General features: G+C 33.9%; 1 protein-coding gene across 2 annotated transcripts in view; it reads left to right on the top strand.

The window, feature by feature from the left end:
* The window catches only part of Snx7 (sorting nexin 7), an 85,719-nt gene that overhangs the window by 10,352 nt on the left and 52,588 nt on the right, over positions 1-22,779 (top strand). Inside the window, exons 2-6 of one of the 2 annotated variants that reach the window (XM_047534023.1) lie at positions 10,215-10,397; positions 14,751-14,861; positions 15,210-15,374; positions 17,188-17,386; positions 21,055-21,254. In XM_047534023.1, the coding sequence (XP_047389979.1) occupies positions 10,215-10,397; positions 14,751-14,861; positions 15,210-15,374; positions 17,188-17,386; positions 21,055-21,254 (858 nt within the window). The remainder of the gene's footprint in view (positions 1-10,214; positions 10,398-14,750; positions 14,862-15,209; positions 15,375-17,187; positions 17,387-21,054; positions 21,255-22,779) is intronic. The other variant, XM_047534105.1, reaches the window with a different exon arrangement.

Below are 22,779 nucleotides of genomic sequence, written 5' to 3'. Positions count from 1 at the left end.
AGAGAAAGCTGGAGGAGCCAGGGATCAAAATATATAATCCCTAGGGCACACCCTAGTGACCCACTTCCTCCAGCCATGCCTCATCTGCCTGTAGTTTCTACTCAATCCATTCAAATTCTTAACTCATTAAGAAAATTAATCCACTGATAAAGTTATCTCTCATAATCTAATCCTCTCACCTCATAACACACAAGCTTTGGGAGACACCTCATAAATAAACTGTAACTCTTCTTCCCTCCCAACTCAAAGTATAAGCTTCACAAAAATAGGACCTCTGCCATACTCGGCCACTGTTTGTCCCCTGCCCAGGGCCTTTGACATGACTGACCTTCAGGGAACATTTGCTAAAGGAAGCAAAATTACTATTTCAGGTGCTTTGTATATGTGTTTATGAGCGGTGGTGATGGTCTAGTTGTAACTCTATAAATTAAAAGATTCGTGATTTTGTAAAAAATTATTAGCATCCCTAAACCACAAGTTTATTTAACTGTAAAATATGCATGATACAGTCATACTTACTTTCATTGGGTTTTTCAAAGATTAAATAAAATAATGCACATGTTTACTGTTGCTAAGGCACAGTTGCTTAGGAAACTGAGTATTCACATATATGTTGAGTAAGATCAATGGTTTTGACTTAGGTAAGCTCCCACTTTGAATTTGTAGTGAGAGCTTCAGAAGAACACAAAAACATATTTGTTTCTATCTTTACAGGGCTTGTATTTGTTTAAGTCAAGACATTGTGGTACTATATTGGTAGTCTCAATGGAGCTATATATATATTACAGCTTCTCAGATACATACAGAAAATATACAAAAGCCTTTCAGGTAGTCAGAGAAGACTCCGTTGGGATAAAATTTAGAAGAACTCTTATTTTTTATTGAAATAATTAGAGTGTGTTTTTCCATTTTTGAGAGTAACACCAAAATTCTGGTAATTGCTTCTTAAATGTATATATGTAATTCCTTCTTGAATGAGTCATTGCCTGTATTTTCTGCTTGTCAATTTAGAATTACTAGGGGATAAGAGTATTTGATGCATCTGTTTTAATCACCATCTGGTTTTTCAGATGTATATGTAAAATGTATAAGTACCTATTAAGACTCTTCAGGAATGCCTAGTACATTTGTTACTGGAGATAGATATCAACGCAGTTCAACCTTTTCCTGGGGAATGTCTATAAAAACCACCTTTTGGTTGAAGGGACTACTTTTAGTTTAATGCAGGCCAGGATCAGTTTTAGCCACATCTATTAAGTGCACAGATGACTGACTTTGCCTCTTAGGAACCTTTTCTGGGCACACTCCTGGATGAGTCTGTTGTGTTGTCTGTCTACAGCACACACCTTCAAGCTCTTCAGCAGTTCTGGTTAGAATATTTTTCCTGGCTTATTCTGCTCCATTCTGTCATCTCTGAATCCACTGTTGGCTGATTCTACATTTCCTGTGTGTATCCAGTACCCCAGGCTTGCTTTAAGGAAGGTTCCACCTTCTATCCTTGGTAGATTCAATATTCATGGCTTTAAGGATCTTTGACTGGCAGCAGTGTGAGCAACTGCTGAGGCACATGTGTGAGTACATCAGTGTGTTTGTGTACACACTTAGTGAGGGACTCTCACTTTCAGCCCTAAGGTTTTAGTTGTTCTTTATCTTTGCTTATATGTGTAATAATCTTTATTGAAGTGAATAAAAACATTGATTTCTGAATATGTGTGTGTGCACGTGTGCTTGTGTGTCTAAGTGTAAAAAAGAAGAAAGAAAGAAAGAAAGAAGGAAAGAAAGACCCTTAACAGAAATGCAAAGGCTAAAAGTTTGCCAACTTGCCAAGCATTAGAAGGACTTATATTTCTAAGTTCCATAAGAAAACTGGGCAAAGAAAATGAATGAATACTTTTTAGTAGTCAAGATCGTATCTTTGCTGGTGTGGTGGTGCACACCTATGACTCTAGCTACTTGGGAGCCTCAGGCAGGAGGATTGCAAGTTCAAGACCGGCCTAGGCAACTTTGGGAGACTTTGTCCCAAAATAAAAAAATAAAAAGCACTGAGTCTATAACTCAGTGGTAGAGTATCCCTGGAGTCAATTCCCAGTACTGAAAAAAAATTATTATTATTATCCTACTTAAAAATACCTTTTTTAAACTTTCAAAATAATTCTTATTATGGACTATTCTGATGATGCATATAAAAGCATATAAATTCTGTATACATATTTTATAGTTATTTATATAGTATCTGTAATGTAAAGCAAGGGCAAGCAACCTGTGGACCAAATGTGGTTGGACTCATTTGTAAACATTTTAAACATTTATTAGCACATAAGCCACACCCATTCTTTTCTATTTTATTTTAGGTACCAGGGATTTCACTCAGGGGCAATTTTACCTGAGCTATGTCCCTAGCCCCTTTTCTAAAATCTTTTATTTTGAGACAGGGTCTTAGTAAGTTGCTTAAGGTCTTGCTATGTACCCATTTGCAAAATGCAGTCTGTAAAAATAAAAAAATAAAAAAGAATATTCAAATATTTTAACATATCTGTACAACCTCCCCCAAATGATTCTATGTAGTTAAACAACAACAAACAAAACAAAAAAAACTCTAGTAGTCTAAATTCCTTATTTGTCATTGATTTGTAATTGTATGTATCTTGAAGCAATATATACAATATATCTTTTAAAAGATTTGTGTACTTTTGTATTTTGCATGTTTTAGAACTTTTAAAAATGATACTCTCCTGTGTGAAATCTTTTTTATGATTTACTATTCTTTTCTTTTCTCCTAATACTTACTTTATGAGATTAATCCCTCTTGTTGCATGAGGTTGTAGTTAATTTTCATTGCATACCCTTGTATGCATATACCACAATTTATGTATCCATTCTTGTTTCTAGAATTTTTTTCTAGTTGCCAACAGTGCTGCCTTGAATGTACTTGTACTTCCTCAGATTTTGTGTGCTACATAGATATATATACGAATCATAGACATTGATTTACTTGTTTTAGATGAGATTACTATTTAATTTCATCAGAAACTGAAGTGTAAATTCAGTGATGACTCCCAGGGATCGATATATTTTGATGTAAGTTTGAAGACCAAATCCTGGTTTTTTTCACTTATGAGTAGTTAGAATTTGAAAAAGTAATTTAACCTATTTCTTCATCTGAAAACAAGGGGTCAAAAAGTTCTTGCCAACAGTATTTCTATCTGGTTAAGAAGGGAGAATAATGCTAAGTGTGGAAGTACCCACCGATAATCTAAGGTACTCAGGAGGCTGAGATAGGAGGATCTCAATGTTGAGGTGAGCCTTTACAATTTAATGAGATCCTGTCTCTAAATAAAAACTAAAAAAATAAAAAGGGCTGGAGATGTATCTCATTGGTAGAGTGCCCTGGTTTCAATATCCAGTATCAAGGGACAGGGAATGAAGTATAAAGGAAAGAAAAATGGGGGAAATATATTCCCAGGTTTGTGGTATGGCTTACATAATTCATATAAAGTTTTTAAGCAGGCGTTGTGCACATCACTTTCATTATTCATTTTTGTGCTCATTTTAATCTTCCTTAATACAAGGTGAAGTATGACCTTTTTAAGGGGTTGAAAGTGTGAATATGAACCTCAGAAAAGAAAAGTGACTTGGAGGGGTGGGGAGATAGCTCAGTTAGTAGAGTGCTTGCCTTGCCAGCATAAGGCCCTGGGTTCAATCCCCAGCACCGAAAAAAAAAAAAAAAAAAAAGTGATTTGGCCAAGTTCACACAACTGGTACATAATCTAAACTTAGATTAAAGTTAGCTCTTTTTTTTTTTTTTTTTTTTTTTTTTAATATACCATGCTTTACTTTGCTTTCTCTTGCTATAATAGAACACCTGAGAATGGCCAATTTATAAAGAGAAGAGATTTATTTTGACTCATGGTTCTGGAGGCTGGAAAGTCCAACATTGACCACAGCTGGTGAAGACTTCTTGCTGCTTTAACTCATAGTGGAGTCGGGCAGGACAAGTGGGCATGTTCAAAGAAAGGATGTGAGGAGCTGACCTGCTTTACAGCAACCCACTGTGGAGAAAAGTAACCAAGTCCTGTGGTTATTACACAAATCCTTTCATGTGGGCAATGCCTCCCTGACCTAATCAACTTTTAAAGAACCCACTTCCATTCAATATTATTACACTGGCATAATATTGGGTACAAAGCATAATCAAATCATAGTACGCCAATTTTTATTTTATTTAATTGATTTATTTTGTCAGAAGGAAAAATTATGTGCAAAATATTTTTGTTCAGTGTATAGTTCTGTAGTGCATGAAACCAAAGAAAGCACAAGTGTATTAAGTTAGTTAGCACTGTTAGAATGTTGAAGAAATAAGAAACTGAAGAATGGATAAAGAAACTGTGGTATGTGCATGCAAGAGTGTATATGCTACATGGCAATGGAAATTATGTCAAACAAGATTAGAGTGTTGTATCCCCTTTATAGAACATGACAGGCTGGCTTTTCCCCCAATCACATTTTCAGCAGTGTTCCACAGAAGGTCTTTCTCATTTATTATTATTATTATAAGCAGGCAGATTGGAAGGATTTGTAAACCAAAACACAGCTGGTAGGTCTAAATTTAGGCCTATCAAGATGAGTGTCCCTCTTCACAACATGGTTTCTCAAACTCCTTCCACTTTAAGTTGCTGTTTTACCAGATGTCTCTTGGTGTGCATGTTTCTTGTGCATCAGCAATTTTATTTGCATGGCCTTTTCATGCCAGTATTCTGATTTATCACACTTCTCACATTGATTTTTCCCCCTTCTACTTGTAAAAAGAAAATAGCTGTTTGTGCACAGATGGTGGATGCAATTTAGTATTATCAGAGTAATTCATGTAATATTTATGAGATGTTCCTGAGTAACATTTTAGTGAGGAATGTTAAGGAAGAACATCTCTTGTAGAGGTCATATCTCACCTTTTAACCTGACTTTTTTGATGTTTATCTCCTGAGTGTTCAGACATTGACTAAATGTCATTTATCTTAAATTTCAGCTGTATCTTGTTTATTTCAGTAGTAAAACTTTGGAAACATCTAATAGCATAAAACATGGGTGGTAAAAACCCTTTTTTAGAAATTGCTAGAGTTGATTATTAGTCTGTAAAAATGAATGAATAGAGCAAAGATGAAATATTTTAGGTGTGGTATCTCTCTTTCTTTCTACCCTTACCTCCATCTTCAGGTTTTGATTATGTACAACTCCAGGTGCAGATATGTTGTTTTAGTTTGCTAGAGCTGCTGTAAGGAAGTACCAGAGACTGAGTATCTTAAACAACAGAAGTTAATTGACTTGCTCTTCTGGAGATTCGAAGTCCAAGATCAGAATGTCAGCAGGGTGGCTCCTCCTTTGAACTGTGCGGGAAGGATCTGTTCTGGGCCTCTCAACTTGGCTTGTATGTAGATGACTTTCTTCTCCCTGATTTTCTTCACATCCTTATTCCTCTGTGCCTGTTTCTGCATCCACATTTCCCTCTTTTGCAAAGATACCAGTTATAAAAAAACTAGGGACCCCTTTAATGACCTCATTTTAATTTAATCCTATCTCTAAAGACCTTATTTCCAAATAAGGTCACATTCTGAGGTACAGTTGATTAGGACTTCAACATGAATTTTAGGGGAACACAATTTGGTCTGTAATAAATGCTTATAATAAACCAAGAGTAACAACAGGAAAACTTACCCTTAATTTGTAAATCGTTTTGCCAATAAATTCCAGTAGCACTATTCTGATTCATTTATTTCAGTAAGTTCCTGAAATGGTTTCCCTTAACAATGGATGTGTTGTGTTGGAGTAAGGATAAAAACAATGAATTCTTGTAACATACAGAGCTTTTTTCCTCTACTTTGCACATTCAGATCTCAGCCTGAAAGCATCCCAAGGTTTTCTTGGTTGTGTGTGTGTGCGTTTTCATGATAGTAGCTATAGGAACAGTATTAAATGTGATTTAAAAGGTAGAAATTTGTCATACAGATAATTTCCCTTTTGTGCCAATCTCTTGAAGAAAAAAATGAAAAGTTATGTTTTCATCATTTAAAAGACTCTAAGATAATGGGCATGTATCCAAATGTTGGAGGCGGTAGAAGCCTGGAGAGAGACAGAGAGTGATTGTGGAGGTGAGACCTCTGTTTAGAAAGAACAAATTTTGATGATCCATTTCTCCTGAAAAGAATCTACCACAAAAGGTTAAATACAGCTCTTTTTGGTTAATTGCTTCTTTGCATCATCTCACACACTTATTTTCTTTGGTTATTCATGTCCAAATGTAAATTTTAAAAGTATTGTCTGTGTATTTTCTTTCCTTTTTTTTTTTTCAGAGTGAACATAAAATACTTTGGATCGTCAGTATTATTGAGGTTTTAGGAATGTTTGAGTGATTCATAGTAATTTAAATCCTTCTACTGAAATCTTAGATGTTGCTAAATTTCAGCCTGTAATTTTCCTCCTTTGCCAGATATCGAAGCATATTTTTGTGATACCACACTACACTCATTGGAATCGTGAGCCTTTGAAAATTCATGCAGATCTTTCCCACTCTACAAAAGGGTGCATTTTAAGCAGAAGAAATGGAATGCTAAATTATGTAGTAGGTAAAAGAAGTGGGCTGTGGTGAGTTGGGAGGGTGAGTACAAAAAAATGCCAGAGCACATGGCAACATCAGTGAAATTGAAAGTACATGTGCCCATCAATTTGAAATATGTCAGCTAAAAAAACTCCTGTTTTTTATGAAATAGTTTTTGAGAGAGATTTTTTGAACATGCTGATTGAACATTTATTTGGAAGTTCTGAATTCTGTTAATGGTTGCTTGTATTCCATTATGTTAGCATCCCATATGTTTATTGGGACAATTTTATTTTCATTGGATTCTGATGTATTTTTGCATTTTGTTTAACTGTGCAACCTTGATGAGTTAAGGAAGAATAATCAGATGTAATATGAAGTCTTCTGCCCCATTTAACTCTTCTAACCTGTCACCATGGTTCTTCCTGTCTCTGAACACATCACAGGCAATGTTGACTCTAACAATTTTAACATTTTTTTCTGATTACAAAATAATATATGTTTGTTTTAGAATATTTGGAAAATGCAAAAAGTTGCATAGAAAAAATATTAAAATCAACAGCAGTCCTAGCATCTGGAATAACTTCTTTTAACATGTTAACATTTTTTTTTCTGTATAGCTTCTAAGATCTCCCCCTCTTTCCCTCCCTCTTCTCTCTCCCTTCTTTCCCTCAGTCATACACATACTAATATGTATTGAAACCTGTGCTGTGCACAGATTTTTATCACCTGTTTTTGTTTAGTAGCATACAGTTGAGACAGGAGAGTTGAAACATTTCTGTAATCCCAGTGATTCAGGAGACTGAGGCAAAAAGATCACAAGTTCAAGGCCAGCCTCACCAAGTTAGTGAGGTCTTAAGCAACTTAGTGAGACCCTGTCTCCAAATAAAAAATAAAAGGTGCTGCGAATGTGACTCAGTGGTTAGGTGCCCATGGGTTCAATCCCCTGTTCCCCCCAAACAAAAAACAATATATTATGAAACTTTTCTCAAGTTATTCTTCTGAACATTACTTTTAATCACTTTATTATATTCTATCATATAGGTAGAATTTATTATATCCTATCACCAGGATATAAAATGATATATTTCCCTAAACTTTAGTTGCAAATCATTTGTTGCCTCTGTATTTTTGTGTGTCTGATTAATCCAACTGAAATTTGTCCTCTACTCCTTGGCCCAAATTATGACTAGATGTTTACCTTTCACTAATTTTTTTGTGATCACAACATCTTGAACCCTCTTATTCTTAGGGAAACTTTAGTCTTGTCCCTTTGGTGTTCCATATTAATATATCTTCTGTTATTCTGCCAAAGAGTTCCCTAATTCACCACATTGGAGTTTGCATAGCTGAACTTTTTGTTGCAAGAGCCTTTAGAACAGCACTCTGGATATTACTGATACCTCAAAAGCATTTTTATTGATTTGGTTTGAGGGGAAAACAAATATATATTATGACTTTATTCTTTTTTTTCCACTCACAGTTCCACAAAAGTGCCTTTTCTTCAATTACCAAAATTTATTATGTTTTATTACTTTAGTGCATTTGTGGCTATGAGGAATTTTGGAGATCAAGTCCAACTTTATAATTTAGTGTAACCTAGAAAGGCTACATTAATGGTTCAAGATTACCTACTTAGTCAGTGGCAGGTTTAGCAGCCATTTTTGACCTCTTTACTCAGAATTGACCAGTTTAGTTGCTAAACTGGTGGTTGTGTTGCAGATTTAATCTCTAGTTGTATCAGATAACTAGATTTTTTTTTCATAACAGTATGCAAAACTTTTATTTCTAGCATCTATATTCTTACTTTTTGGGCAAATGTATGTAATAGGATACAGTTTAAGAACAAGTCATTATTTCTATTGCAGAAATAACTCAGGTATCCTGGTGAGAGTTAGCTTTATTTTTACCCATGAATGAAGTATTATTTGAATTTAAGATTGTATAGTACCCTTTTGTTTCATTTAAAAATTTTTCATAAAAGATAACCTGTAGCCCTTCCTTACCCTTTCCTTGCCTTTCCTATATTTAAATAAAGCAAAAACAATTGAAGGCAAATGAGCAGAAGACCAGTGTGACCAAATAGGACTGTGGTAGAGGAGGCATTCAACAAGTTTGGGATTGAAAACAAGGCTACCTTAGCCTGTGTGGTCAGAGCTAAGGGGCAACTGGTGTGTGTGTGTGTGTGTGTGTGTGTGTGTGTGTGTGTATGTGTGTGTGTGTGAGGGAGGTGGTGTAGAGGGACTGAGCAAATAAATTTATGCAGGATGCTGGGAGCCAGGCTTTTTACTGCTGGAGAAAAGAGTTACAAATAGAGAAGGAAGAAGGCCAGAATAAACCATGTGGTATCAAGTTAGAATTGGAGGTATCATTGTGAACTCCTAGAATTTCACTTCTATTTCTATTTATCTGTAGGTCCAGATCTAAATGAAATGTGTGTGTGTGGTATACTATACATTTTATTTCTTAGCACTCATGCTTTATTTTATAAATACGGGTCTTCTTTAAAAGGAATCAGAGCTCTTGGAAAAAAAGCAGCCCGAATGGATTAAAATAGTGGAGTTCCATATTTTCCTGCCAACATCCATGGGATCAACTAAAGAAAGGGGGACAGATGTCTTTCTTCTGGTATGCAGGACTTTCATTTAATCTCTGCATTTTCATGGGCCTCTCCCCTTATTCTGATAACCTGGAGTTAGAGACCTTCCATAAAGTAATTCTGCAAAATTAGGTTAGGAAGGTCACCTGATTAAATGGGGTAGGAGAGGGAATCTCAAGTTCTAACTTTTGTTTGTTTAATTTGATTTTAGACCAATGTTCTCATTTGAACTATACCACTACCTCAGTGTCCTCAAACTTCCCATGGCTCCAGTCCCTGAGCCCTTTTGGAATTCTGATTCATAAATATGTTTGCATCTTTCTAATTTGCCATTTTTTTTCTAGGTCACTTTTCATCTTTGCATTGATTAATCAGTTTCCCAATTTCTAAAAAGTGGTCGATATATCTTGTTTGCTATAGGTTTTTCTTTTAATCCTTTTCTTGGTCTTTCTGTGCTTTTATGAAAAATACCGGAGGATGGATACTTTACAAATAATAGGAGTTTATTTCTTATTGTTCTAGAGGCTGGGAAGTTCAAGAGCAAGGTTTGGTGTCTGGTGAGGGCTGCTTTCTGGTTCCAAGATGGAGCCTTGTTGCTGTGTCTTCACATGGTGGAAGGTAGAAGGGCAAAAAATTATCTAGTTTCTGCCCATTTATTAGGTCACCACTGCCATTTATGAAGTCTTCATGCTTGTGACTTAATCACCTTGGGAAGACCCTACCTTTTAGTATCATTACATTGAGCATTAAATTTCTACTTGAATTTTGGAGAGGAAACACAAACATTTAAACCTTAGGGATTCTTGAGGGTGTGTGCATTTCATTTATTCCTATCATTTGGTTCAGGTGGGAGTTTTGGGGGTGCAGAAATAAAAAGAAGTGTTTAACATACCATGCACAATCAGATCTTCAATAGTACTTTTCGTTCTTAACTTATTTAGGTAATATTGTCTGTCTTTAAGAAATAGAGAATTTTAACTATTTTTTTTTCTTTCAATGTTCATGTTTGAATGTTCTGTTCCTTAGGATGCCTCATTAATGGACATGAACTCCTTCAGCCCTATGATGCCAACATCCCCTCTCTCAATGATAAACCAAATCAAGTTTGAAGATGAAGCAGATTTAAAGGATCTCTTCATTACAGTTGATGCACCTGAAAGCCATGTTACCACCATTGAAACTTTCATTACCTACAGGATTATAACTAAGGTACACATTGAATGAACATTTTCTTGAATGTCGCTGCCCTCTGAATATTTTGGCAGTGCTTCTTGGTTGTTATAACTCTTAATATGCAGAATATTATTCAAATTGACTTTTACTTTTTCAGTCATTTTGGGTAAGACATTACATCTTATCTGCCCTTTACTTGTTCTGTATGAAGTTTGAAATATGAATTGACTTAATAACTAGTCATGAATTTGGTTGTACCTCTTAGAATAAACACATTTAGGTTTTTACTTTAAAAATTTTAAAGAAATGCCTTTGGAAAAGAAAAGCCTAAGGTTGCTAATGAATATACTAAATGGTTAAAAACATGACATAAGATTTTGTCTTTACATTTCTTCTGAAGATTACAAAATGTAATATGTTGTTTTTCAGTAGCAGGTGGCCACTTTATATGTGAATTACTGTTACTTCTTCAATAATGCAAGGGAAGAAGTAGATTCAAAACCCAAACCTTCTTTATCTTCTGCAAAAAAAGACAGTTTACCTCAACCAAATAGTATAATCTGTGTTTCATTAAGTCCTTTATTTAGAGCTGTCTTTGAGAATTCTATTTATAAGTTAAATAATCTTGTTTATAAAGCCTCACCTTAGAACTGTGGTTCATAAATAACAAGATTCATCTCTTTTTTTAGCTGAAAATGTTCTGAACTGCGTTCCTAATGATCATGTCTCCTAATGCAAGTTTGAGTCTATAAACTTCTCAAGAGACTTGACTATATCTAAAGTTGTCAATAATTCCAAACACAATTTTTAGAATATAGTAAGTAAGAAATTTTTGGGGGAACGAGTGAAGGAGTTTATAGTATCTTAGTTATATCAAAGGTGATAGGGCAAGATAACATGGAGTTAAATCTTGATTTTTCCCTTTTCTTATTATGTGTCTTGGGCAATTCAATTAACCTCTCTTTATTAGTATCCTCATTTGTTAATAGGGTAACAGTACTAATTATTTCATAGGGTCTTTATGAAAATTGAATATGTTAATGTGGGCATGTTGCTAGGAGTAGAAGCAGGGTTCTCCTGTTACTACTGTTGAAATTATAAACTTTTGTTGTCATCATCCTTCCAAGCAGAGAATTTATGAAACAATTATTTTCCTATCATTCACATCTCTTGGAAAGGTGCTCTTCGTAAGCCACCCAGTGGATTAAATTATGATCATAGTCATACAATGAGTTACTCATATTCCTATCACACTTTAAATGGACTGATTTTGTAGCAGTAGTAATAATAGTATTAAAATAAACCAGCTGACATTAATTGTGACTACTTTGTGTCAAATAATGATCTAACCATTTTCTAAATGTTAACTTGTTTAAGTTTGTAAGAGTTCTAGGGCTTAGCTATTATGATTTAACTTCATTTCATTCATGAGGACACCAAAACTTGGTAATTTGCCAAAGATTACACAGTGTAGTAATTATCTGAGTTGGATTTAAACTCAGTTTACTTTCATACTATACATTTTTTCTATTATATATCTGTATATGATATGATAGTCTTTCATTGTAACTATTATAAACTGTTTTTTTTTTTTTTTTTTCCGTTACTTTTACCAACATCTTAGTACATAGACTAAAACACTTTACAGATAAAAATTTATAAATATCTAGTGGATGTGTTACATTATCAAAGAATCTCTTCTTTGTTTTTTACTTTATGTATTCATTTAATAATTTATTCCATAAAGTTTATTGAGTGCCAATTATGTCCCAAGTTACTGTGCTTGTTTATTAAGACTATATCATTCATCAGGACAGACCTGACAGAAAGAGTCTTCTGCCTTCCATGGATATTTTAGCCTGGAAGATGAATGGTGGAAAGGGTATGATATTAAATAATTAGATACTTATTTAATCATAGTTGTGTTATGAAGGAAAAATACAAGATATGAGCATTGAGTACCCCATCTAATAAGCACTCAGAGATGGCTTCCCTGAGAAAGTTTTAGTTTTATAAGCACTTGTATTCATAGACTCTAAGGTTTAAGGATAAATGCACATGTACATATGCACATAAAACACTGATAATCTCCTGCTTAAGAATGCTTATGATCTTACTGTAAATAGTGAACACCAGGATGCCCATGTTCTTGGCATTAGTTCTCTTTATTGGAAATTACCCTTTCTTCTCCCAAGTAGTATATCTGAGGTGACTGTTCTCAAGGAGTACTTTCTGGTTTGGAAAATTTAAGGATTACTTTCCCTTAGTACTTGTAGAAGCAAGGACTAAGAGATTCAACAATTGACTTTCTCCCACATCCTTATCATGAAGAAAAACCTAGAAATGCCTACCAGTGTACAGATAGGAGTTAAATTATATTGTTGATGGGATACATTGAGTATTAGGATCATTTTATCTCAAAAACAGTTTTCTAAATCTTCAGAGCTTAGAATAACCGTTGACACATGACTAAAGGTCAGCATCAGTTGAAGGAATGTGTTTTGGTTATAAGCTACATGAGTCTATTGGTACGAAACTTCATATTCCTGAGCTAAAAACTCAAGCATAACAGGTCAGGCATTAAAAAAAAAAAATTGCCACCATTTAAGAGTTTAACAATGTATACCAATTTAACAGTGCTGATTAGAGCTGATTGTCTTGTCATATTCCTTTCTGGAGTAGAATAACGTCTTATATTAGGAAGAAAAAACATACTCTCCTTGATACTTGCTCTTTTTTCTCCCTCTGTTATTGCATTTTCTTAGAGGATTCAAATCAATGACAAAATGATAAAGACAGAATCAACCAATTATTTAACTTGATTTTTGCATCCTCTGCTAGTTGGAATTTATACCAGATTGCTTCATGTTGAGCTTAAGAGTTTCCAACTCAATGTACAACTCAATCTTATCTTGACTGCCCATTTTTAGAGTGCATTCATTATTATTTATGGCAATTTATTTTCTTGGAAATTGGAAGTGAACCTGTATGTATATGACTGGCACAGGAGATTCTCATTCTCATTAAGTGTTCCTTAATGAGTGACTCTGGACCATGTTTGTGTGCATGTATGTATGTATGTATGCATGTGTATTTGCATATGTATGCATACATACCAACTAGTATGTATACATTGTTAAAGTTGTTTCTACTAGATTTAGTTTTCCTATTTTTACCATTTTTATATATTTCACCATTTTGCAAAATAGTTAAGATTTTGTAGTGTTTCTTGAACGTTTAATTTCTTAGACTTCTGCTTCTCATTTATCCCCACTTTTTAAAAAGTGACTGTTTTACCAAGATATAGCTTATGATATTCTAAACATTCATTTTAAAAGAATAAACTTCGGAAAGCATAGCTTTCACATACTTTATTTCATGACAAGATTGCATCTTATTAAACCACTATATTTACAATTGGTTCATCTGAAAGGATGACTAATATTTTTGGTGAGAGTGGAATATATTTGAAATATGTTATTTGATTTTTACTCCCCCAGAAAATCTCAACCTAAATATTACTGAATTAATTTTTAATATGTAAAATTTAGTTAAATAAGGTATCAGTGGAATTGACTCCTATCTTATGAAAGATGAGTATGCCTTTGGAAGCCACAGTTTTGTTTTGACCTGGGATTCAGGTAATGGATGTGAGGTTAAAACTGGACCCATGTTCCTCTTGTTCTGTGTATTGGGCATAGATTCTTCGTTTGCTGGAAACGGATATTTTAATGTATTTGCTTAATTTTCAGGAGTTTAGGCTTGTAATTCAAAATAAAACTCCTTGAGAAATGACAGAAAATTTTCTTTTCATTGCAAATACCCATTAATTACATTTTCTTAAAACAGTGGTAAAAAATCACTCTGTAAAATGTTAGAATTTTTATATACTAAAAGCAAATTTTAGCAAAGCAATTCATTTGAGCAAATTCCAAGAAAACATTTTTCTCAGTTATATTCAGGTTATTTTCCAAATTGCAAAAATAGGACTTTCCTCAAATTCTGAATTAAAATCATCTTGAAAAAAGAAATATATTTGAAACCTAAATTCACAACACACTTTCTTCTTAAGCAAGAAAGTCATGCCAAAGATAATAGTAGTTAAAATCTTGTGGAAGGCAGATGGTTGTTGTAAGACAGATTTTTCAGTTTGGACTTTAAATTTAAGCATGATGTTTGCTTTCTTTTTGGAAATACCGGAAAGTTTGCTTTATTTCATCTGCTACATGAATAGATGACTTAAAAAAATATAGGCTGACAAACACTGAATAATTAGGATTTGTTAATTTTTCTTATAGCCCCATTTATTTCAGAATGTCTGAAATCACATTAGGCAAATGTCTCCTGGCTTCTCTTGCATGTGCTGTTATTTTATCCTACTTTGTTCAGACATCTCGTGGGGAATTTGACTCCAGTGAATTTGAAGTTAGGAGACGTTATCAAGATTTCCTTTGGTTGAAGGGAAAACTTGAAGAAGTACACCCCACTCTGATTATTCCAGTAAGTTTGCAAGTTTTTTCATGCTACTTTTTTCTTCTTGAGTCTTTAGAATGCTTAAAACCTAACATCAGATCTTTAAATTCATTGCAATTCATTTATGTTAGAAACATTTATTTCTAAAGTTTTGAGTCTGAGTATAGATTTTTAAAACAACTATTGTAATATGTAATGATTTTGTATTTTTTGGTTTTAGTGTTGTGAATTTTTAAAAATCATTTTTATGAGAATCAGATATTCAACTAATCTTCCAAAAATAAAAAAAAAATGTATATACAGAATTCCTGGTAAACCTTTGCCACATAATTCTCAGATAGCTTTTGTTTTTTCTTTTCGTTTTTTTGGTCTCAGCCATTGCCAGAAAAGTTCATAGTGAAAGGAATGGTGGACCGCTTTAACGATGACTTCATTGAGACCCGTAGGAAGGCATTGCATAAATTTTTGAATAGAATTGCTGATCATCCAACTTTAACATTTAATGAAGACTTCAAGATTTTTCTCACTGCACAAGCTTGGGTAAACAATTTTGATTTATACTCATATAATCATTTAGCTTTTATATGCTGCCTCTTATTTACCTATATACATCCAGCAGTGGTATCCTTGAATTCAGATGGAGTTTCTTAAAAACACTTGAAGGATATGCTTGAATGAAGTACAACCCTGTGTCAGATCTACATGTGATCATTGCAGAGATCTTATATCTTCCGTCCATTAACCCATTGTTATTTCATTTGGTTGCTGACTTGGTTTTCAAATGCCAGTGTGTTCATTGCACATATAGTTAATACTGAATATATAGAAATATACTTTTTTGACACTGTTTTGAGTAATAATGGGTCAGGATTGTTTAAGTTAGGATAAAATTCATTATTAAATTCATACATAGAGAAACACTCTCTTTTCCTTCAAATATCTACTTGGGGAAGTAACCTAATTTTTAATGTAGAAATCTTTATGCATTTTATAGACTGCATTTTGATTCATTGTACACAAATGGGGTACAACTTTTCATTTCCATGGTTGTACACAATGTAGATTCTCACCATTCATGTAATCATACATGTACATAGGGTAATTATGTCTGTCTCAGTCCACTGTCTTTCCTTCCCCCACACCTTCCTGCCCCATTTCTGTCTACACAATCCAAAGTTCCTCCATTCTTCTCTTGTCTCCCCTGCCACCCCCGCCTCGTTATGTATCATCATCCTCTTAATAGAGAAAACATTTGACCTTCGGTGTTTTGGGCTTGGCTTATTTCACTTAGCATGATATTCTCCAACTCCATCCATTTACCAGCAAATGCCATAATTTTATTCTTCTTTATGGCTGAGTAATATTCCATATGTATATGTACAACAATTTCTTTATCCATTCATTTGTTGAATGGCATCTAGGTTGGTTCCCCTATCCAGCTATTGTGAATTGAGCAGCTATGAACATTGATGTGGCTGCATCACTGTAGTATGCTGATTTTAAGTCCTTTGGGTATAAACTGAGGAGTGGGATAGCTGGGTCAAATGGTGGTTCCATTCCAAGTTTTCTCCATACTGCTTTCCAGAGTGGGTACACCAATTTTCAACTCCACTGGCAATGTAAAAATGTGCCCTTTCCCCCACATCCACACCAACACTAATTATTGCTTGTGTTCTTAATAATAGCCATTCTAATTGGAGTTAGATGAAATCTTAGGGTGGTTTTAATATGCATTTCTCTAATTACTAGAGATGATGAGCACTTTTTCATATATTTGTTGATCACTTGTGTATCTTCTGTGACGTGTCTGCCCAGTTCTTTAGCCCACTTATTGTTTGGGTTCTTTGTATTTTTGGTGTAAAGTTTTTTAAGTTCTGTATTATATACCAAAAGAATTAAGGAAGTTTCCCATTTTTTTTTCAGAAAGTAAGGTAGGTCCTGAGAAATCTCTCAATCATTTTACCATTAAATGCATATTATAAAACACAAATGGCATAGCATATCATCCTGTTATCTTCTGTGGTATCTCCTTGAGCACTATTCCCTGTTGCATTTTGTTCTTTTAAAGATTTCTGCTTTGAGGAAAGACTATATACCTGTTTTACATGAATTCTTTAAAAAGGAACATTATCTAGGGGACTGAGACTTAGAGGAGAAACTGTACCATAATGAAACTCATCTGCTTCAGAGTAACATTAAAAAAAAAAAAGATGTATAAGAATTTTATTATCTTTATCTCATTCTGCTAATTAGGTTTTCTTTTTTATTGAGTCTTCGAATGTTACTACTGTTTCACCACAAATATATATATATATATATATTTATTTATTTTTTATTTTTTTTTTTTTTCTAGGAACTCTCTTCTCATAAGAAGCAAGGGCCTGGATTGCTGAGCAGAATGGGCCAAACGGTTAGAGCTGTTGCATCCTCCATGAGAGGAGTTAAAAACCGCCCAGATGAATTCATGGAAATGAATAACTTTATTGAAATATTTAGCCAGAAAATTAACTTAATAGATAAAATATCTCAGAGGATTTACAAGGAAGAAAGGGGTAAGTAGAATCACTGTAGTGTGATTTCAAAGCTGTTTACTTTCTTTTTGGATCTTCATATTTGCTGATGTAGTAAGGTGATATTATATTAGATTTTATTATCACTTTCAAAGAGTGGCTTATGCACAGCAATGTAAGGAAAATTCTAGTTCCTAAATGATTTTGTAGGTAGTTGTGACTAGTCCCCATTTGCTTTATCAATCATGGGCCATTCCACTCCTATTTAGAGATAACAGTGCTAAAATGAGTCCTAAGCTTGAGATTTTGGATGTGGTTCTCTGAAGTTGGTATCAAATATTCAACATGGACCATACCTTAAAACCAAAAGAGTGATGTTTCATAAAATAGGTGTTTTTAGTTCCCTGTATATTTTCTAGTTACTTTTTGGTGATGGTTATATAGTATTATGTATTAGGCCTATCCAAGTATAGTTGAAAGAATTATATTTTGGAAAATAGATCCTTTCCTTTTTTCTATCACTGTTCCTTTTCCTATTTTCTACTTTTTAACTTTATAAATTAGACTTGATTATATGATGATCTTCTGTAATTCCAGAATGACTTTTTTCTAATTTTCTAATTGCATTTACCTACATGAAAAATAAATGGGCAAGTCAACAAACTTATTTCCTAATGTTAGTCGATTTTAGAGATGAGAAACTGCGTACAGATAAACAGAAGTCCCTATGTTGAAAGCTTATTTGTTAATTGTCCATAACCATCATTAAGTTATAAGATCTGTTAAGATAAGCATGGAAACGATTTATTTTTTAGAGTCTAATATCTAGATAGTACCCAGCACATAATGCATGCTCAGTTAAAATTTTCTTAGTGTTTGAAAATAAATGACTGAATATAGGATTGTAATATTGGCAGGAAATTTTGCTTTATCAAAAGTAGTTGGTGAAACCAGGCACAATGGTGTACACCTGTGATCCCAGCAGCTTGGGAGATTTGGAAAAGAGGATAGTAAGTTCAAGGCCAGTCTCAGCAACTTAGCAGGACCTATTTCAAAATAAAAAACAAAAGAACCTACAAATGTAACTCAGTGGTAAAGTGCCCCTGAGTTCAATCCCTAATACTGGGGGGGAAAGGGAGATTTAATTGACATTCAAAAGAAACACAGAAAAATCTCTTATTTAACTTAATGTACTTTGCCCTCTGTTTCCTTCTCTTCATGCACTGACACTTGATGAGATTATTGTGGTGACCGAATGCAGGTTTTTTTTTCTTTTTTTTTAAATATTTTTTGGTTGTCAATGGACCTTTATTTTATTTATTTATTTATTTATTTATTTATTTATTTATTTATTTATTTTTATGTGGTGCTGAGGCTCAAACCCAGTGCCTCACACATGGCAGGCAAGCACTCTACTACTGAGCCATGACCCCAGTCCCCCGAATGCAGGTTAATAATTTGTTTTCAGTCTTCTTGATTTGCTCTTGTTTTTACCATTTGCCATTTTTCTTAATCTCAAAAAGCTAATTCTTTTAACTGGGTTCTGTGATTCCAAATCTGTTAAGCAGATTATGGATGCATAGTTAGGTTGGATAGCAATTCAAAGAAACCTCAGGAAACTTGTCGACAGTTAAGAGCTATATAGGATATCAGTATACTTTGTATTTGCTAGTGCAAGGACATAGTTTTAAAATCTTTGATAGACTCCAGTGTTTGTGAAATGTTCAGTGAGAAAGCTAGATTTTGATAGGTTTATAAATCTGAACTTATATATTTTCTGTAGTGCTCTAGTCCCAAACTCGAGGAATTTCTTGGTCTTTAGAACGTGAAGCCACCTTATCAAGGTTCCAAGCACAATAACAGAATGTTTTCTTCTGAAACTTTGTGCATCTGTATGGTGATTCATTCATACTCACATCATGAAGAATTTGATAATCATAACTAGTGATTTCTCTTTTGAGGTTTTTTTGGTACTCACTTTTTTTTCTTTTCATATTTTGTGTTTCCCGCTTTATTCAAATGAATCGTCTTGACCATATGTTGTATTGCTTCTCTGTGCTGGAGTTTAAAGATGGTACATATCCTTGAGCTGATATTAATTTGGGAAATAGATGTACTAACAGTATATTACAGTGTAAATCATTAAATGTTTGCATATATCTGTGATTTGAGTCCTGTGTAATTTTAGGGAAGCTCTGTATGTAGAAGTATTTACTAATTAAATGACACACATTGACATAGACACAAATAGAGAAAACAAATGCAGAAAATTTTCTAGAATTCCAAGTTTAGTGTGGTCACTAACATAAAAGATAGCCTAAAGCTCAGGAGAGTGGAGTCAGGAAAATTTTTAGAGGTCATTAATTCTTGTATTTCTTTAGGTAACAACTAGTATTTCTATTATTTTTAAATTTAACTTTCTTCATTTTACTTGATTATATAGACTTATGAAGTCCCAGTAGTTTAATTTTGACTAATATAATAGATTTCAGTGAATTATGATGAGAAGTAAGATGATTCAATATAGAGAACTTAACAACAAGCTTTGTTTAGGATCTGTTGCCAATGAGGCCACTCAGATGTGGTGGGTGGTGGGCAGAAATTCATAAAAAAGGTATGAGGATCATATAACTTGTTTTCCAAGCTGGACACTTTAAAAAAAAAAGTTCTAATTAATTATACATGATGGTAAAAAACATTTTGACACATTGTACACAAATGGAGCACAAGTCCTCATTTCTCTGACTGTACATGGTACAGTCACACCGGTAGTGTAACCATACATTTATATAGGGTAATAATGTCCATCTCATTCTACCGTCCCTTTGGTTTTTTGAGTTTACCTTATTTCACTTCGCATGATATTTATTCCTCAGCTCTATCCATTTAACTGCAAACGCCATAATTTCATTCTTCTTTAAGGCTGAATGATATTCCATTGTATATATGTCTCACCTTTTTTTTATCCATCCATCTGTCAAAGGGCATCTAGTTTGGTTCCATGATCTAGCTATTGTGAATTGAGCTGCTATAAACATTGATGTGGCTGCATCACTGTAGTATGCTGATTTTAAGTCCTTTGGATATAAACCAAGGAATGGGATAACTAGGTCAAATGATGGGTTCATTCCAAGTTTTCTGCAGACTCTCCATACTGCCTTCTAGAGTGGCTAAACCAATTTGCAGTCCCACCAGCAATATATGGGTGTACCTTTTTCCCCATATCCTCGCCAACACTAATTATTGCTTGTATAGATAATTGCCATTCTGACTGGAGCAAGATGAAATCTTAGTGTCGATTTGCATTTCTTTAATTGCTAGAGATGATGAACATTTTTTTCATATGTTTGTTGATTGATTATATTTCTTCTTCTCTAAAGTGTCTGTTCAGTTCCTTAGCCCATTTATTGATTGTGTTATTTGGTTTTTTGGTGTTAAGTTTTTTGAGTTCTTTATATATCCTGGAGATTAGTCCAAGCAGGACACTTTCAATGGTGAAAAGGATGCTGTTATTCACTATACTTGGACAGTAGTCTTTCAAAGACCGACTTGAGCATACTGGGATGGCTGTTCAATTTAGTGAAGGAAGCTATCCTTCATATATTCATATGTCAGAACATGTGGATGTGAGAGCAATCAAGTCTTTCCCCACTATGTATGATATAGAGATCTTAGAAATGGAAATTCAATAATTATGTCATTTTTTTTAGATTATTTTGATGAGATGAAGGAATATGGCCCAATTCATATTCTGTGGTCGGCTTCAGAAGAAGATCTGGTTGATACCCTGAGAGGTGTTGCCAGCTGCATTGACAAATGTTGTAAAGCCACTGAAAAGCGCATGTCTGGACTCTCTGAGGCTTTGCTTCCTGTCGTACACGAATATGTGCTTTATAGTGAGATGTTAATGGTAAGAACACCTAATTATAATTTTATCACAGTCCCTTACCTGATTCTAAGCTCTATAAAGGCAATTGCTGTTTGTTTTTCACTACTTTTTTCCTGTCCTAGTAGGATGTTTTGTATATAGATTCTTCTAATAAATATTTGTTCACTGTGAACAGGAATAGATGAATAGAAGAACTTTTAGAAGACAGGGCTACTCAATAGCAACCCCAGCCATTTAGAAGATTAACAGATTCAAAACATTCCCAATTAACATTTACTTAGAAAATGATTGGTTTTTGTAAATTTTTTTGTTTTTTTTTTGGGTGGTGCTGGGGGTTGAACCCAGGATCTTGTACTTGCAAGGCAAGCACTCTATCAACTGAACTATCACCACAGCCCCCAGTTTCTCTAACCTTTTAAAAATTTTACTTAAAAAAAAAATTAGTGCATTGGGAATTTCTTTTCATGAGAGTTGGTTACCTGCTTCTGGGTACATTCATTTTAACAGTTACTCAGCACTATTACATAGAAAGTACATGGTAAGATTTTGATGTTTTCTTTTGCCACTGATTTCTTCTAAAAAGCAGTCCTTCAAGTTAAAATGGTTTTCTCCTACTATTTGTAAAGGATTTTATTCCTATTATATCTAAGTTTCGCAGTTTGACTCCTTGGTTCAAGTTAAGATTACTAGATATTTGGAATTTAACAGTGTTGTCTGCAAAGTTATGTTTTTCATCCAGTATTATTCTGTGCCTCCAGTACTTTGCAGTCAAACTGACACCATCTCGTCTCTATTTTTTTAGGGTAATGGTAGAGAAAGGAGTTCTCTTCCATTCTGACATTGTTCCTTCTACCATTTATGATTGGAACCTTATCTGGTTTCTGGTGTTGTGTACCTTTGATTGCTAGGATTTTAGCTTTGCTAGGATTTTTAGCTTTGTCTCTGTCTTAATTAGAGAAGGTGTTTTAGCCTTTCAGCATGAAATTGCTTTCCCCCATTTATCATATTTAAGCTTCTTTTGAGAGAGTCATTAGCTATTGCATGGACATTCCAGGTTTCTGCTGTTATCTGACTTTATTGTGGCCTTCTTATAAACAAACCTGGTTTCCCAAAAGGCCTCTAATGCTTCCCTGCTGAGGAATCTCCTGCTTCTGAGTCAATTGCCTTGGCCACACCTGGTTTTACTTCATTATTGATTATTCCTTTTGTGGCTCTGCAGAGAGAACCAATTTGTATATTCACTTCTGTTAATTAGCCTTCACTTACACTACGTCAAGATGGAAATTATGCAAGTGAAATCTTATGTTTTTAAAGGTGTAGAAAATCAGAGTAGTAACTAGAATTAATTATTTTATAAGTCCTTAATTAATAGAATTATTTTATAGACTACTATGATATAATCAGTATTGTTTATTTTGCATTTCTGGTTCTGTTTTATATCAAAATATTTCCTTCACTCCGAGCTTAAATAATGAACAATAATGCCTTGATAAAATGATTAAAGTTGTTTAATGTTTTTCACTAGTTAGAAGCAACCTCTTACAAC

Source organism: Sciurus carolinensis, chromosome 1 (genome assembly GCF_902686445.1).
Source record: "Sciurus carolinensis chromosome 1, mSciCar1.2, whole genome shotgun sequence".
In the NCBI taxonomy this organism is placed as follows: Eukaryota; Metazoa; Chordata; class Mammalia; order Rodentia; family Sciuridae; genus Sciurus; species Sciurus carolinensis.
Note: the sequence above shows the minus strand (reverse complement) of the source record. Positions and strands in the feature narration are given on the sequence as shown.